This window comes from Ovis aries, chromosome 12, assembly GCF_016772045.2.
Source record: "Ovis aries strain OAR_USU_Benz2616 breed Rambouillet chromosome 12, ARS-UI_Ramb_v3.0, whole genome shotgun sequence".
Taxonomy (NCBI): domain Eukaryota; kingdom Metazoa; phylum Chordata; class Mammalia; order Artiodactyla; family Bovidae; genus Ovis; species Ovis aries.
Window position 1 is genome coordinate 44708302 of NC_056065.1, and position 16965 is coordinate 44725266.

Consider the following 16965-nt stretch of genomic DNA (forward strand, 5'->3'; position numbering starts at 1 on the left):
AGTTCTCTTGGCTAAATATCTTGCACATAAAAGAGTTTTGTTTTCTTGTTTTATCTTTCTTTTTTTTTTTTTTTTTTTTTTAGGTGTTTAAGGCCTTGAATTCAAAATTAGGCCTTTGAATGAAATTTAAAAGAAAGTAAGTAAATAGCAATGTGGAGAAGGCAAATCATTTCTTGCAGTGTAAAGTTAATAGTTAACCTGATAATGAGGTCGCAATCTCATTCCATATGTTAAACTATCCCAATTAGGCAGCGCTAAATGTCTAACTATCCGGCATTACTGCTGAAATGTAAAAAGGGCCTCTGCAGAGACCAAAGAGGTCAGCAGGAGGTCTCTGACCTCTACTCAACAGAGTACCATTCAGGGGATTTGTTCTAGTTAAAACTGGAGGGTTTCTGTCTGTTTGCTTTTTTTCTTACTTTAGTTACTCTTGGTTTGTTATCATTTGTATTATTTATTTTACGGTTAAACTATAAGCCTAAGTTGCATCACTGGCGCCCTGAGAAACCTCCTCCCGCCGGCTCGCTGGTGTTTTGTCCTTGGACATCAGTGGCTGCCCTCATGCCAAGAGATGTTGAGGTCTGCGTGGGTCTATTAAGTAAACAAGAGGTTGGAACTCAAGCGGACACCGGGTTGGGGGTGGGGGGCACCTTCTGGAAGCCCGTGGGCGGCCCTATCCGAGTCAACTGCCAACCAGGCCCGGCCTCCATGTGCAGAAGTGCGGTCATGAGATGGCCGGGCACCCTCACGAATGTGGCCTCCTGACCCTCGCTGTCTCACACTGTGCCACTCTGCCCACGCTGTCCTCCGATGCCTCGCTCTGTCCTTTCTTGTCTTGCGCAGACCCTTGATGCCCCGAGCTGTCCTTCCAACGTCTTGGGCCGCGGGCCTCGTGGTGAGCGCGGGTCCTGCAGGAGACGCGCCCCCCGCCTCCCCAGGCCGGCCCGCAGAGGGTCCGCTCGCCTCCCCGCGGTGCCCTCGGCCCACCCACGCGGCCCGCCGACAGAGGAAGAGAAAACCCTCCCCAGGGATGCAAACGACGGAAACCCCGTGCGAGGCATGGCGCCGCCTTTGGTTCGGGCAGGAACCGCGGCCGAGGCCGGGCGGCCTGCACTATTCAGAGGAAGATTCAGGGGAAGGAGTGCCCAGAGCCGGGCAGCGGCCTCCCGGATTCGGCAGAGCAGGGACGCCCGGGCCGCAGCAGGCCAAAAACACGTCCCTCGGGAGACAAAGACTGCTTCCCTGGCGAGGGGCCATCCGACGCCAGTGGACCCCACGCGAGCACCTTGACCGGACATCGCCCCTTTAAGCGGCTAGAGGCCGGGATTGGCTGCGCGGCGGAGGTGGGGCGGTGAGCGGTGACGTTACGGCCCCGCCCCCCTTGCTATATAGTGAGGCGGCGGCGGTAGCGACGACGGCTGCCGGGTGCGAGCTTGGAGTGCGAGCGGGAGCGAGCGGCTGGCGTGGGGCGAGGCGCCTGCGCGGTGTCTGGCCCCTGAGCCCGAGGCGCTGAGACAGCCGGGACGGACATGCGCGGGAGGGCTCCGTGGGGCAGCTGCGGCTCTGCTGGGGTAAGGGGCCTATGGGCCCGGGGCGGTAAGGGCGGCGCCGCGCCCCTCGGGACTCCGGGCGGCTCCCGACATGGGGCGGGTCCCCGGGCGCGGAGAGGGTCTCCCGGCGCGGAGTCTCCCGGGACGGAGGGAGGGGCCGGCCCGGCGCGCTGGAGACGCGCGGCTCCAGGAGCGGCTAGCTGGGGTCCTGCGGCCGCGGGTTGGCGGCGGCCTCGGGCTCTTTCCTCCTCTTTCCCGGGGCTGCGCGAGTCTGGTCCACACCGCGCGCCCGCAGACTGGGTCGGAGAGCTGCTGGGGGCCGGGATCGGCGCGGGTTCTGACCCGCGGTCCCACTGCTTGGTCTCGGCGACGACGGTCATCCCCAGTCGGTGTTCTTAATTCATCTGAGCAGCCCTGTGCCCTCCTCCTCCCAGAAACGCGATTCTTTTCTAGAACGTCCTAAATGCTGTCTCAAAAGGGAAAGAAGTGCAGAATTGTGTTCGAAACGTGAACGCTTATTAGATATTTCGCCTCTGCGTGTATTTATATGTATATCGTAGTCTTGTACAAATTAGATGACTCTTTCACCAGGATTAGTACTGTATTGGTACTTGCAAAGTCTTTATTAGGATTTCGTCATTGCTTGAAAGAAACCAGTCTCTTACCTGATAAAAAATATGAATAGATTGTTAGTCATAAACTTAAGTGCAGTCAGAATAGAGACTGTAGCTTTAAAAGAGATGTGTTGGTGACTTTAGGTACACCTGCAACACAGGTAGGGCAAGACTGGTTTCTAGGCAACTGTCAGGGGTGAAGAAAGGTGAGGTTAAAATGCTTTTTCCCCCCCTTCTCTTCTGGAGAACAAGTGTTCTGCAAAATTTCAAGCTTTTATAAATCTGTTAAGAATGCAGTGAGAAAGCATTTGTTGAGAAGACTGAGGCATCGGATTAAGTTCACCATACCTTGTCTTGCTTTCTTTTTTTAAACTGCATTTCTGTTTTTTTTGTTTTTCCTTTTTCTTTTCTATTTTAAACCTCACTGGAATTATGTAGTTGTAAGTGCAGTTTTCCTTAAAGGCATTTTGATACCCATTTCAGGAAATGACCAAATTTTGTTAAGACCAAAATGAAAGAAATCAGGTCCTTGTTAACAGGCTGACGGTGATTGGTTATCAGTATGTTATCAATCAGTCAGGCTTGTTTGCAGATATTAGCATATTTGAAGAGAACTACAAATTGGTTATAGCATGGAGTTCATTGCCTTCACTTCAAACACAGAGGTTTCCTTTTCAGCTGTGTGTTCTTGTGGACACTCACTGGGACTAACAGTATATAACCCAACAGATACTAGATTGTAAACTCCTTAAGGGCAGGAACCCTGACTTGCACAGCTTCTGTCTTAGGCAGCTTTGCACATTAGTTGATGATTGATAAATAATTTCAGGAAAGCATATTTTACATTTTAAAATTCAGCAGGATTGCACCAGTCACTGATAAACCTCAGAAAACAAATCTGCTTTTTTCGAATGGCTATTATGAAATGTCTGAATTATTTGTATTTTTGACAGATAGGGAGAACCAGCATTGTGATGCACTGGGTTTCCTACTTTAAGTTCACAGTGGATGCTAGTCGCTCGGTTCTGTGAGATTTAATTACAGTGTACTCCTGAGTTTTTGTGTGGAAAGAGCTCTTAACTGCCGCTCCTCGGAAGCCGAACCAGATAGTACTTCCCTTCTGCTGGTAGTAATGGTAGCTTTTAAAAGCAAGTCACCCAAATTACAGGTGCAATCTAACATGCTGGAAACTGACCTGAATTTCTGCATACCATCAGGTTTCTTGAGAAAGATGAGCAGAGGAGGGGAAAGGTGGTGCCAAGGGTAATTCCAGGAATTTGAATGTCACAGGCTCCCCCTAGCAGAGGCACAACTCTTTTCTTGATCTAAATACAGTTGAATCAGTGCAGCAGCATCAGGGTTCCTGGAGCTTCCTTTGGTGCTGCTGTTTGGTCACGCATTTTAAAAGCTGATGGATAACTCACTAGAGAAACGAAATTTCATTGTGGCATTCTGGCATTATCCATACAGCATAAACACATGCTTTATAAAGATAGATAAAATTGGTGACTTTCGAGGGTTCTGAACCTAAGTGACTAGCTTCATACAGCAATTATTTTAAGGTAAGGGAGAGTTAGCATGGGATTCAGATTTCAGAAGAGAGAATAAAAGAGTTCTGCCATTTGGAGTCACTGCTGATAACTTGAATCCAGTCCCTTGTACCATCAAATGGGGCAACATTACCAAAAGGCCATCGAATATATTTTTAAAATAAGGGCCCCTGGCAACTCTTTTCAACTCCAGAGCGCCATGATCCTACAAAACATTACAGTCTAACAGGGGACACAGTAGGAAGGTAAGGATGAGAAGATGCCGTCCAAGAGCTCTTGTTAAATAAAGGCCCCCCCAGAATATGAAACTCGATGAGTCACAGGTTGTCTTTCGAAGATACTGTTCCCCTCTGCATGAAATGCTCTCCTCCTGAGTCTTCTCACGGCTGCCTTTTCTTCATCCTTTAGATTCGCATTTGAAAAATCACGCGAGAGAAGCCTGCCTTCACTGCCTGTGTGAATAGGTCGTCATCCCTCCTTGTTCTCTACTGCTCCCCATTTGGCCCCTTGACAGTGACCACAGTCTGAAACTGCTTGCCTGCCTGTTACCTCTCTCCTCGCTAGACTGGGCCTTCCTCTGGCAGCACCGTGTCCCTTTCAATGAGCGTCGTATCTAGTCAAAAAGAGTAAGCATCTGGTAGCTGTTTGTGAAAATATCAGTGAAACCCTGCCCTCTTAAGAACCCATGAGCTAAACACAGGAGCTGAGTTCAGTCTTGCTCTGCCCAGTGGACCAGCGCTCGGGTCCTGTTCTGTGTATTAGTCTCCCCACCTGTAACCAAGAGGAGGAGAAACGTGGCTGTCGCCTACAAAGCAGACGCTCTAGAAAGGAGAGGTGAGGAAAGTATAGCGAGAAAGATGCTGTACCATGCTGACCTTTAGCAGATAGGAGGATGCTTCACCTCACTTCGCTTCCTTCTCTGCAAAATGGAGATCATGATCCCTGCCACTTCTTACAGGGATGTTGTTGGGATCAAGTGGGATGAGTGTTTTGTCATTTGTGGAACACTTTCCAAATACAAGACATTCTATCATTATATTCTGGATCTTAACAGTAGAGCCCGATTATAAGACTCTTGTAATAATGCCCCCACAGAGATCCAGGCTGGAGGGCTCTCTGGGTATATGTTGTGACCCCTTTTTATGGGTGAAGACAGACCTGCGTTATTATCAAACAGATTATATGACGGCGGAGCATCCCTGTGTCACTAAAGGTCGAGGGTCTCAGCTGTTTGAGGAGGTCACAGAATAGATCAATACCTTAATCCCCCCTCTCCTTTTAGAGGATGATAGGACAGAACTGCAAGTAATAACTCTTTCTGGAGATTTGAGGGACTGGAGGTTAAATAGGAACTCTGATACACTAAAAGTTACCCAGGAAAAACTGTTACCAGCCAACAGAGCCCCAGGACAGTCTGTCTGAGCCCCCCCTGAAGACCTGGGCTCCATAGTGGCTCAGATCATCTGTCGGCGGGGTGTGTGGGAGAACCTGGCTCAAGCCTGTAACCTGGGCCCCTCAGCTCTGTGCCTCCAGTCGCTTGTCTGTAAATGAGGGTAGTCGCAGGCACCCAGCTCCCAGGGCTGCGGATTAAATTAGGTAATACACAGAAAGCACTTAGAACAATGCCCGTCAGATAAGCATCCAGGGAGCTAGTGATTATGCTTGCTGGGTTTCTGTTCACTGTAACAATCCCAGGTTATCCACTGGGTGACTTAAACGCTCGTTAAGTAAATTTGAAGTTTGAAAGATATGCTTCCCATCATTAGACTATTGTGCTCATCGTCATTAAGATTTGAATAGAAATCCTGTATCTCCTACAACTGGAAACCTACCATGCACGTGTCTGAAAGGAATAATATTTTCCCCTCCAGTGTGTCTGTGTGTTCTGCTGATGCTAGCGGTGCTCTGTAGGGAAGGGACAAAGGACAAAAGCATCTGTTCTTGCCGCGGGGTGTTTCTGCTGTGTCACCAGGGCCGTGTGGGAGACGGCGGGAGTCCAGAGGCTGGCAGTGACCATGGAGTTGAATAAATAGGTTTTCCATTGGCTTGCCATTTCTTAAAATACTTAGCTAGAAAATATTCTGAATTATTCCTGAACTTAGGTCATCCAGCTTTGACTGTGACAGAGTGAAGGTGAATATTCTCCTGGTCGCGTTGGTTTTTACCACCTACCAATGGGCTCTTGTGTGCCAGGTCTGGGGCTGCAGGAGGACAAAATATGTCCATTCCCACTGCACTGGGCCCCTCATGTCTTCACAGAAACCACTGAGTTTCCTTCCATGTCATTAACTTCGTTCAACACCCTTGTAGGTCATCTGGGCATTCAGGGTGAAGCTGTTGATGCTTCCACAGAGCAGCCCCTACCTTGTGGCCCCCTCTCTTCCTCTCCCCTCCGCCCTCTGCCAGATCACACCTGTTAAAATCCGAGCAACACCCTGAATTAAAGCCAGTGATTTTTGAAGAGCCTTCTGCTTTCAGTGAATCAACTCAGACCACACAACACCATAGCAGTTATGAACACGGAATGTGTTAGGAGAGGAGCAAATCAGTAAGTTTTCTCATATTCCTAATGAAAATGAAAACCCTCTAGAACAGCCAGACTGAATGTTCAGTGCAGATCACTCTGCCATTAGTGCTATAGACACTGATCACAGGAGAAATAGTGAGGCTTGGTTTGGTTTTCTTTTTTCACTTTCCCAAAGGTGACTATTTTAGACATTTTCAGAATGAAAGATGAGTTGGTTTCTTTAGGTGGCGGGGGGGGGGGGGGGGGGGTCAGAATCTAAAATCCTGGTATTTGTCACAGTCTGAAGTCTGTTTCTTTTTTCTCAAATTTTGGCTCTAAATAGAGTTACCTGATATCTCCCTGGATATGGAAATTGTTAGGGAGGTAATTGTTAAATGCAGCTGAGGAGACCATTTATCACTCTGAATAAACAGAAATCAGGTTCTTAAACCAGATTGAAAGAAGGAAATTACATCACACTTTTAAATAAGGAAGCACTGAGTAGAACTGGATGAGTCGTGTGACAAAAATGTGCCCCTCCCCCTCTCGTGGATTGCTTCTGAGATTTATTAATGAGATCTGTGGCCAGGTAAGCATATCTAGGTTACTGTCTTAAGGTAGCCTGTTTTTTTTAAAGAACAGTATCAAAGAGGTTATCCTCAAACCAAAAACATGTGATTTACCTATTTAATAAAGAATGTGGAACATGCTTTTGGGTGTACCCCCCTTTTCTTTTTAGGAAAATGAACTTAAATTTAGCAGCAAAAACACAGTAGGTGCCTTATAATCCAGAAGAGAAGGTGACATTATTGTTAGGAAGCCCCCACCTGATTGCTTTAAGCAAGCATGTGGTAACAGCTGCTAGTTTGGAAAGTTACAGTGTTAACCATTTAAGCCTCTAATCTTTTTACTACCCAGTCTCAAAACCGTCTGCTTTGAGCTTTGGAAATGAATTTAGTGAGCATTCCTTGCTGGCTCCATGTCCCTAGACTTGTATTATAATTGAGCAGTGTCACCAAATGTTAAGTTTATCCCTTACAAGTCTGTGCTTTTTCCCTTCTTCACTGATTTATATTATAAATCACATGAGTCTTTCATGTAATTACTTTTTTTTTAAAAAAATGAGGTGAATGTTTTCTGAGTCCACTTAATAAGCACGTGTTGGGGATGAATGAGGCCAGGATCTGTTGGAGGAGAGGAGGCAGAGAGTCCTGTTCTAGAAAATCAGGATGACAGAAGGGGACTAGGGCACAGCGCAGAATAATCAGGCCCCGGAGACACTTCCCTGGCTTTTCTGGAGGAAGCAGGTTCACGGAGAAGATAGCTTGAGAAGCCGCCCTAAAGGAGACGTTGATTTCTAACAGCCGTGTGGGGAAAGGAGAAGCAAGAGCTTGAAAAAGGTGGAAGGGGGCCTTGTTCCTGAGGCCTTCAATGGCAGGCTGAGCGGCATGTATGGAGAAGCCTTTGAAGGTCTTTGAGCAGCGGAAGATCTAAGCTTGAGCTTAGGTTAGGTCAGGGACAGAGATCCAGCGTGAAGGGTGGATTGAGGATCTTCATAGCCGAGGCAGATTAGGACGGAAGGAAGATAGATTTGAGGAAAACAGCATAGAAATAAGCCCTGGCCCTTGGTGATTCAACACACGTCTGCTGTGGCTCAGGATAAAAATGGTGCCTTTGGGAGACGTGTGATCTGCTTAGACCGTGAACTAGTTTGGGAAGGGAGTGTGGCAAAAGGGGTTTGGCTTGTGGAGTTCCAGATGCCAGGGGACCATCCAAGTGGAAAGGTAATCACCAGACAATAGGACATACAAAGTGGAGGCTTGAGCCAGGGCTGGACCTGGGATTCAGGAGCTGTGATGCGGGGTTGAAGCCCTCTACAGGGATCAGAACTCAAGGCGGGGCCCAGGTTGTTAGGACAGAAAGTAAAGGGGCAACCTCAAGAAACAGATGGTTTTAGGGTTGTCCTTTGGTTTTCCTTGAATTAAAAAAAAAAAAAAGTGATGTTAATAGGAAAAAGGAGTTCACACCTGCCATTGGTATTGAACAGCATTTTCAACCCTAAAAGGCTGAAGATTAGTCCACATATTTCAGAAGAGCTACCATGCCCAAGATTATGGAGACCCTGGTCAGTGTGCTAGGCTGCCCAGATTCCCATCAGGTTCCGTGTTTCTGCATTTCATCACCCAGTGTCATCTTGGACTTGTAGATCCTGGTTTTCCCCAGGGCGGGGGGAGCGGGGTATCTTTTGCAGTTGTTTTCCTAATGAATCGGAAGGCAGAGCTCATTTTACACATGTAAGGGGACAAAATTCACAACGCAGCAGTATCAGCTTAAGTTTCCTTGAGCTCCGCACACGTTTCTTTTAACTCAGGGTTGACCAGTGGATGGATCCACCACCCCTACTCTAAGGAGTACATATATTGAATGCTTCTAGAGTTTTTTGAGAGGCATAAAAGAATTCCAGGTGGTTCTGTCCCACACCCACAGTTTATTGCGTGGGGAACACCCTGTAGAAGTTGGCTTCTGGACCCCTAGCAGGCTGCCCTCCTGGGAGTCCACTGTGGGGGGAGTTATTCTCCAGAAGGAGAGAGAGAGAGCAGCGACACTGCTGCGGAGCTCCCCGTGCGAGCCAGTGGGAGGTTTGGACAGTTTCATAACACAGCCCATTCACAATTCCCCATTGAAATGTAGAGGCAGGTCACCTTCGATGAATGCACAAAGACACTATTGTGGTTACAAGCGAGCTGCCTTAGTGAACACAATTCTTTTTATACTTAAAAAAAAAAAATTTTTTCCCTTTAAGAAAGCTAACAAGTAGGTGACAGAAACAATGACCGAAAAATAACTTTTTATAGAACATATACAGGATGTTAAGGGACCATTGACACGGAGGGCCAGGATTCTGAGGCCATTTCAGCAGAGGCGATGGTTACACAATCACTCTGTTGAAAGCGAAGATTTAGATGGCATTAGGAGTCTGACACACAGTAATTACTGGTAGTTCTTGTTGGCCTGCAGACAGGTGGGGGCTGGGCCTCCACAGTCCCCCGCAGCACTTTCCTGTAATCTGGATGGGCGATCTTCAAACGTGTGCTTTCAAACCACTTAAATACCATATTCTTCTTCCTCTCTGGCCTTTCATTTTTCTATCACCGCAGATATGCTCCCTGTCGTCCTGCCCGCGCTTGTAGATCTCTTAGGAAGAGCACTGTGAACCACCAGGCAGGGACAGAGAAGTGTCTAGCAAATCTTTTTCCAAAACTTGTCTTTAAAATTTTTTTCTTGGAGCTTAAACTGAATTCAAAGGAAGTAAAAACACATTTCGCTGTGTTCCTAATCTAAAAACCAACCCTCAAAAACAACAGAAAAGACCTCCCCTAAATAACTTAGATTTCTGAAATGATGGGGTCCCCCCCACTCTTCCTTATCTTTAGAGACTGATGAAAGATAAATTTTGACTATTAGAAATAATATTTCAAACCTGTTAAGTCTCTGCCTGGTATATTCAAACAGCTGACTTTGGGAGAGTAAAAAAGCTGAGAAGTGGTAATTGGGCCCCCTGGTCCTTTGTCACTGAAACAGTACCTTCTCTACATTGCTTTTTATAAAAATATATATATATTTGCAGAGTGTTGTTTAGACCCTTAACTTAAAAACAACTCTGTGCCTTACATATTGTATACATTCAGTTGATATTGACAATGCTAATAGTTTGATGGCGTTGTTCAAACATACATTCAACAAACATCTACTTACCCAGCACCTGCTCCTGTTCAGGTGGTGATAATTAATAACTGGGACACAGCTTCTTTCCTGAGCTCAGAGTCCTGTAGTGGGTGACAGACTCGTCCCTAAAACAGAACCCTGGCCCATGTGCCACCTCCCTCTGCTCCGCACACGCATCTCTATCGTACTCACGTCGCCCACAGCCCTCAGCACAACACCCAGCTCTCGGTTTGTGCAAACACAGTTGCCGAGAGGATGAGAACGGACCATAAAGTGTATCTACACGTCACAGAAGGGGTCATTGTGACACAGAGGGTCGACAGGGTATGTTCTCAACTTGTTCTAAGCAGATATGAGTATCTGAAGAGGGGGCAGAGACGTGTGCTAATCATGAGTATACCTTGCCAATGGATACAGGAAACTGAAGTGAGGCAGTGGGGACTGAGGGGAGAGGGGGGCTCCAGAAACGTGGCATCCGACCGGGGTTGGAGGGGTCTGAAGAGAGGGGCGGCTGGAGTAGGAGAAGTTGCACTGACTTGGCCTCTGTCGCCCGTGCCTTGCAGCGAGGCAGCACATAAATTACTAGGCACTCCACCGGGGAGAATGCAGAGAATGCAGACCGCAGTTTGCCTTCAAAAGGGAGGAGGATGCTGTCCAGGCCTCTGCCCGAAGCCGGTCATCCTGCAGAACTTGATTTTTTTTTTACAGGAGAACGGGAATGAGTGTCCTCTGTGTGTGAGGACTTCTTGATTCCTGCACAAGTAGTGCCTGGAGAATTTGTCTTCCCGGGGCCCATCTGCACCCCGCCTCCACCCCCCACCCCTGAAGTACAGAATCTAAACAAGTGCTGGGCTTGTGGGGTCACCAAGTGACAGCTGTAGACCCTCTGCTTCATCAGAGTTGGGTCTTCGTGAACAAGGGTGCTTCCATATTGAACACAGTAATTCCTGAAATGACTTTCTTAGCTTGGGACAGGGTGGGGTGCAGGGAGTAGGGAATGAGCTCCACACTCAGTGCAACCACACACGGGCAGGTCGGTCTACTAGGAGGCAGGAGAGACGTCTGTGTGAGGCCTCTCTGTGTGCACTTGTCTGTTCCCCCACGCCCAACCTCAAGGTCTGCCCTGGCCCGAGATGGACTGTTTCTCATTGGCTGAAAACATCTCAAATCTTAGTATTTCCGCATGCATGCTAAGTTACTTCAATCATATCCGACTCTCTGCAACCCTGTGGACTGTAGCCTGCCAGGCTCCTCAGTCTATGGGATTCTCAGGGCAAGAATACTGGAGTGGGTTGCCATTGCCTACTCCAGGGCATCTTCCCAACCCGGGGATCGAATCCGCATCTCTTAATGCCTCTTGCATTGGCAAGGAGGTTCTTTACCACTAGTGCCACCTGGGAAGCCTGTATTTACCACCACCACCCCCCCAAAAGACTTTTAATGTCTGCATTTAAGTAACCTCGTGAAAAGTAAGAACTCAGGAGTGTTACGACGTGCTGCAGTCCATGGGATCGCAAAGAGTCGGACACAACTTGGTAACTGAACAGCAGCAACAGCAAATGTAAGTCTGTAACTGGATGTTTCTGTTCCGCAGGCGCTGAAATTCTCTCCCCTCGAGTTCCTCGTGTTTTGGGATTGTTTATGCTGCTTTTAACCTCCTCTGTACCCTCCCCTCCCCCCAACCAGGGAATGAAAGCCACTGGTTGACTGTACGCGTCCCTGGGCATCACAAGTCTGAAGACGTCCCAGAATAAGGCACCATGTCCATGGCAGGAGTGGCTGCTCAGGAGATCAGAGTCCCATTAAAAACTGGGTTTCTGCATGATGGCCAAGCCTTGGGAAGCCTGAAGGCCTGCTGGGGTGGCCGCAGCGAGTTTGAGAAGTAAGTGCAAGATGTGGGGTCGCCAGAGCCCCTAAGCAGGTGACATCAGAGCGAGAGAGGGGACGCGGTTGCTACTTGTTTGTGACCCAGATGTCCGTCTTTCCCTTTCAGCGGCTTTTTAAACATCGACCCCATAACCATGGCCTACAGTCTGAACTCGCGGGCGCAGGAGCAGCTAACCTCCATCGGTACGTATCCAGAGCATCCTGAGAACCCGGGTGCCCTCGGTGTGGGGAGAGGAGACTGGCAGCCCCGAGGGAGCCTGTCCCCCAGTGCTGTTTTCTAAATGAGGGAGTGACCGAGGCCATTTCCGACAGGAGTCTGACCCCTAGTGGCAGCAGATCCTAAAGTAAGCGTGTTCTTGTCAGGCTCTCGGTGGCTCAGCCGGAGTCACTGGGTCTCTGTGTGGAGGCATGAAGCTACCCCAGCCAGGAGACACACTGAACTCTCCAGAACCTCAGACATGAACTCTCTTCTTCCTTACTAGCTTCGAACACCTGTTTGAAAGTAACAGAATAGTACAGATACTGACAGAAACTTGGACGAATGCGTGTATCATCAGCCCTTCTAGATTTTTGCTAAGGGCTGCCTGTCATATCACGGGTGAGTCTACCGGCTCTGGGTATTGCAATGGGCCAGGTAAGGCCTCGTCTTATCTCAGGCCTGCCCTGCATGTCCTGGGTGGCCCGTCTCGCAAATGGCCAGGTTGGTGTGGCCTGGCTCCCCAAATTACATGCTGTTCACCTTCAGTGGACTTCGCACATGTCACAGAACCTGTCTGGGGCGTGTGGGCGTGCGCCGTGCACACGGCCAAGACGATGGAAGAGATAATTTGTTCTTTGAACCAGATCAGGTGCGTTCCCCGCCTCCAGGCCCTTGATTACACCCGCGGCAGTTGCCTGGGTGTGCTCAGCGTTCCAGCAGCTGGTGTTTCACCACGAGTGACCCAGCTGAAGGCAACAAGAATCCAGGCTGCTGGGGTGGGGTCCAGTTCCCGGCGCGGGGAGAGCACAGACCATCCTCCATAACCTCTCATCTCCTTCCAGGACGCACCTCCGGATCCAGCCCGATGAGCAGCAGCCACTGTGCAGAGCACGGGCCCCCTCTGAGGTCCCGCCTACCTCCCCTCATCATCCCCCCAAGTGAAGGCTGGGGGCAGCAGGAGCAGGACCGGGTGGCGTGTGGGCTGAAGAAGCTGGCGGTGAACGGGGTCTGTGCCGCCACACCCCCGCTGACCCCCGTCAAGAGCCCCCTGACCCTCTTCTCCAGCTCAGCACCCTGCGAGCGGGGCTCCCGGCCCCTGCCACCACTGCCCATCTCCGAGGACCTGGCCCTGGACGAGACCGACTGCGAGGTCGAGTTCCTCACCAGCTCGGACACGGACTTCCTTCTGGAAGACTGCGGGCTCTCCGACTTCAGAGCTGACGGCCCCGGCAGGCGCAGCTTCCGAGGCTGCGGACAGATCAACTATGCATATTTCGACACCCCGACCGTCTCCGCCGTGGATCTCAGCCAGGAGCCTGACCAGGCAGCCGGGGCACCGAGTGCCAACCCCCCTCCGCCCCAGGCCCACCGGAGACTGAGGAGGTCTCACTCAGGCCCCGCGGGCTCCTTCAACAAGCCGGCTATCAGGATCTCCAGCTCTGTGCACAGGGCTTCTCCCAATTCCGACGACGACAAGCCTGAAGTTCCCCCTCGGGTCCCCATCCCTCCCCGGCCGGCCAAGCCAGACTACAGAAGGTGGTCGGCCGAGGTCACCTCCAGTACCTATAGCGATGAGGACAGGCCCCCCAAAGTCCCACCTAGAGAGCCCTTGTCCCGGAGCAACTCCCGCACCCCAAGCCCCAAAAGCCTCCCATCTTACCTCAACGGGGTCATGCCCCCCACGCAGAGCTTTGCCCCCGACCCCAAGTACGTGAGCAGCAAAGCCCTGCAGAGACAGCACAGCGAGGGGGCTGCCGGCAAGGCACCCTGCATCCTGCCCATCATTGAAAATGGGAAGAAGGCAAGCTCCACGCACTACTACCTGCTCCCTGAGAGGCCACCCTACCTGGACAGATTCGAAAAGTTTTTTAGGGAAGCAGAAGAAACACACGGGAACACCCCCGTCCACCCACTCCTGGCCAATGGCAGTATCTCTTCAGCCCCAGAAAAGCTGGACCTAAAGCCACGAGTGGACCCGGGAGGCCATGTGAAGCGCAAACATTTCTCCTATGTGGTTTCTCCTTAGACCCTGGAGTCGCAGCTCAGCAGAGGTGCCATGGGAGCAAGTGGTTCTCTCGCAGTTCCCCAGACCTGTCAAGGTTCCCCAGGAAAATAGTCCAGATCACAGGATCAGAGAGTCGAACTCTCCGTCTGAATGGGAAGGGCTTAGAGAGTCGGGAGGTGCTGAGGTGCTGAGCATCCCTGACCGTGTGAGCGTCAGAGAAAAGTCTGCTCAAGCCTGTCATTTAAAGGTGCGCTGCAGGGAGGAAGGACAAGGGACACGCATATGTGTGCACGTTAGACGCCTGCATCTACACTTGTGGTAAAATCATAGATTCTAGTTGCAAGTTAACCCAGTAGTTCCTGTCTTAGAGTAATATATATTTAGAACAATAAAAACTCAAGCTGGAGGATGGCTCCTGAGAGACTGAAAATTGAGCAAATGGGAGAGAATACAGTATTGTTTAGCTCAGAATCATAAAATATATATATATATATATTACTTTTTGCATAATAAGGTTGAAGATTGCCAGCTCTGAGGCCTGTTCTGTTTTGTTTCATTTATTTTTACAAGCAGTTTTTCCATGGAGGGCAGGCCGTACATTTCTTTCCATGACTTCACCTGCCTGGTTTAAGTCGTCCTGAGACCTAAATCCTGTAGGTCTTGCTGGAGGGGTGGCAGCACCTTTGGTACTGTATTCGAACCTGTCTGGGTCTCATAAAAAATGGGAAGGTAACAGAATAAGTCATTTTTCCTTACCATTCCTTCTCTGTTCCACCCCCAGGAAACGCAGGACACATGGGGAAAAGCAAACTCTTGGCCAGTGTTGAGGATGTCAGTTGAAGCAATAATGAAACAGTCAGCTGTTGGGTTGAGAGTATCTGTGTGGAGATGAGTGTTGTGGGTTTCTTTTTTTTTCCCCTCCCCTATTATAGTTGCATATGAATAAACAAATACAACACAAGCTGGCCTTGTGTTGCTGGTTCCTCTTCAGTATTTCCTGGGGATTATTTGCTTTCTAAGTAAAACCCTTCTGACCAATAGCCCAGTATGTCTTAAGACCGGAGGTCACATCATCTACTTTGGAAATTCTCACGGCAGGCTGCTCCGCTTGGATCTGGTGAGACACAGAGCTTGTGTTCCACTTTCACATGCTTCGCTGTATTTATCTCGTGTAGAGCAGCACAGAAGAAATGGTGCTCATTAACAGAAGTACCTTACTACAATGTTCTCCACATTAAACAAGCTGTTTACAGTTTAAACTGCTGAGTGATGTTATTTGAGCTATTTAAAGCTTATATTTTAGTATGAACTAAATGAAGGTTAAAACATGCTTTAGAAAAAGGCACTGATTTCTGCATTTATGTGTACAGTATTGGACAAAGGATTTTATTCATTTTTTGTTGCATTATTTTGAATATTGTCTTTTCATTTTAATAAAGTTATAATACTTATTTATGACACCGTTAATAATGTTTCTTGCCTACACTCTTATATAATTTTGTGTCTCAAGTAATATGACTACTTGACCATTTTTAAGCACAAAGGAGGATGTTTTACATCTAATATGCACTTGAAATTTACCATCATTCCTTAAAATGGCAAATAATTTGAGCAATTTAGATTTAAGTAGTATACAGACAACAGCAAAAATGAGCTGTTTGTATTTACCTGTAATTAAAAGGGTCCTTTTAAATTGATGCTGCTATGTTGCCAGGGAAACAGTTTCCATGTGGGGAGGGATGGCCCCATGAAGTGGATTGTAACAGGAAGGAACCAGCTCTGACGTGGATGTGACATGTCTCATCTTGGGCTTGAGGACTAGGTCTGGATTGCTGTGGGTCCTTTCGAAGCCCCTCCTTTTCGCTTGACCTGAGGCCCCCAAAGAAAGTACAGCCTGCCCTGGTCTCTCAGAGTCACGGTTTTGGGAAGTAGGAGGAAACGGAGATGCTGTTGGGGAAGGTACCCTCCTGTCCAGTGTCACTCGCCTAGTTTGCTTTGCTCTCCTCTCCCCTTGAGCTTCCCACATGACGGCAAAGCTTCCGTGATGTTGACTGCATCCCCGCCCGTACTCAGTTCCTGCCAGGGTCAAGAGTGAGAATTGAACACACAGTCTGGGCTAAAAGTTCAGCTCCGGCTATTTCTAATGACCCGTTGGGCGGATTCTTCAAAATCTGTACCTTGATTTTCTCACTGGTAAAGTTAGTAGGGGGGCAGGGATGATACCTATGGGAATTACCTTTGACAATTACATGTAAACCAGTAACGCACACAGTGAGGGCCTGGTTCGGGAGTTGATTTTGTGATTCTGTGTTGCTCACCCTAAGCCTGCAAGTTGGGCATTATTTCTGGCATTTAACAAATGAAGAAATGGACTTGAGTTCATTTATCAGACATACGTTGAGTAACTACATCCGTGGAACACACACCCAGGAATTTGAAGCAGTACATAATGACCATTTGTGATAAACCCTAGGAAGGCGTGGATGGTGGTGACAGGATGACAAAGCACGCCGTCCCCTCGCTGCATCCCCCAAGGTGGTAGGGTCTGCAGGGGTGGAATCTGAGCTGAAGGAGGCAGAGTGAACAGGGAGGGGCAGGAGAGGAGACACAGGCCAGAGGAGAGCTGGATGTTTTCCAGAAGCCAGAAATTATACAGTGAGATGGACAATGGGAAAGGGTGGTGGGTACCACCAAGCAGAGGATGGATGCGGTGGGATGTGTTTTCAAAAGGCCAGTCGTATGGAGAACAGATTGGAAACAAGGAGACTTCAGGACAGAGGCTGTCAGAACAGAGATCCGAGCGTTGGACAGTGGGAAAGAAGAAAAATTGGCTTTGAAGATAATACTTCAAGGTAGAAACAGCAGGCTGGGGACCTCAGGTGGGAGGCAGTCCCGGGTATGTGGCCTGGGGTGCCTTAAGTATCTCCC

The 16965-nt window shown here is 49.0% G+C and overlaps 1 protein-coding gene across 4 annotated transcripts; it reads left to right on the plus strand.

The window, feature by feature from the left end:
• Positions 1-1416: 1416 nt before the first annotated feature.
• Positions 1417-15495, plus strand: ERRFI1 (ERBB receptor feedback inhibitor 1). Of its 4 annotated transcripts, none has more exons than XM_060396122.1 (4): positions 1417-4340; positions 11633-11828; positions 11940-12016; positions 12875-15495. In XM_060396122.1, the coding sequence occupies exons 2-4, from the start codon at positions 11707-11709 to the stop codon at positions 14056-14058; spliced, it is 1383 nt and encodes a 460-aa protein (XP_060252105.1). In that variant the 5' UTR covers positions 1417-4340; positions 11633-11706; the 3' UTR covers positions 14059-15495. The 4 variants fall into 4 exon arrangements, with proteins under 4 accessions (XP_060252105.1, XP_027831478.1, XP_060252104.1 ...); XM_027975677.3 differs by having other exon boundaries at positions 1417-1571; XM_027975678.3 differs by lacking the exon at positions 1417-4340 and adding an exon at positions 12316-12431 and having other exon boundaries at positions 11751-11828.
• The last annotated feature ends 1470 nt before the right edge of the window (positions 15496-16965 follow it).

Bases quoted from the DNA above. Each gene is read 5' to 3' on its own strand.
- ERRFI1 (XM_060396121.1), top strand. From the start codon at position 11,707: ATGTCCATGGCAGGAGTGGCTGCTCAGGAGATCAGAGTCCCATTAAAA. The intron at 11,829-11,939 runs GTAAGTGCAAGA...TTTCCCTTTCAG, and splicing joins GGCCGCAGCGAGTTTGAGAA to CGGCTTTTTAAACATCGACC. The intron at 12,017-12,874 runs GTACGTATCCAG...ATCTCCTTCCAG, and splicing joins GGAGCAGCTAACCTCCATCG to GACGCACCTCCGGATCCAGC.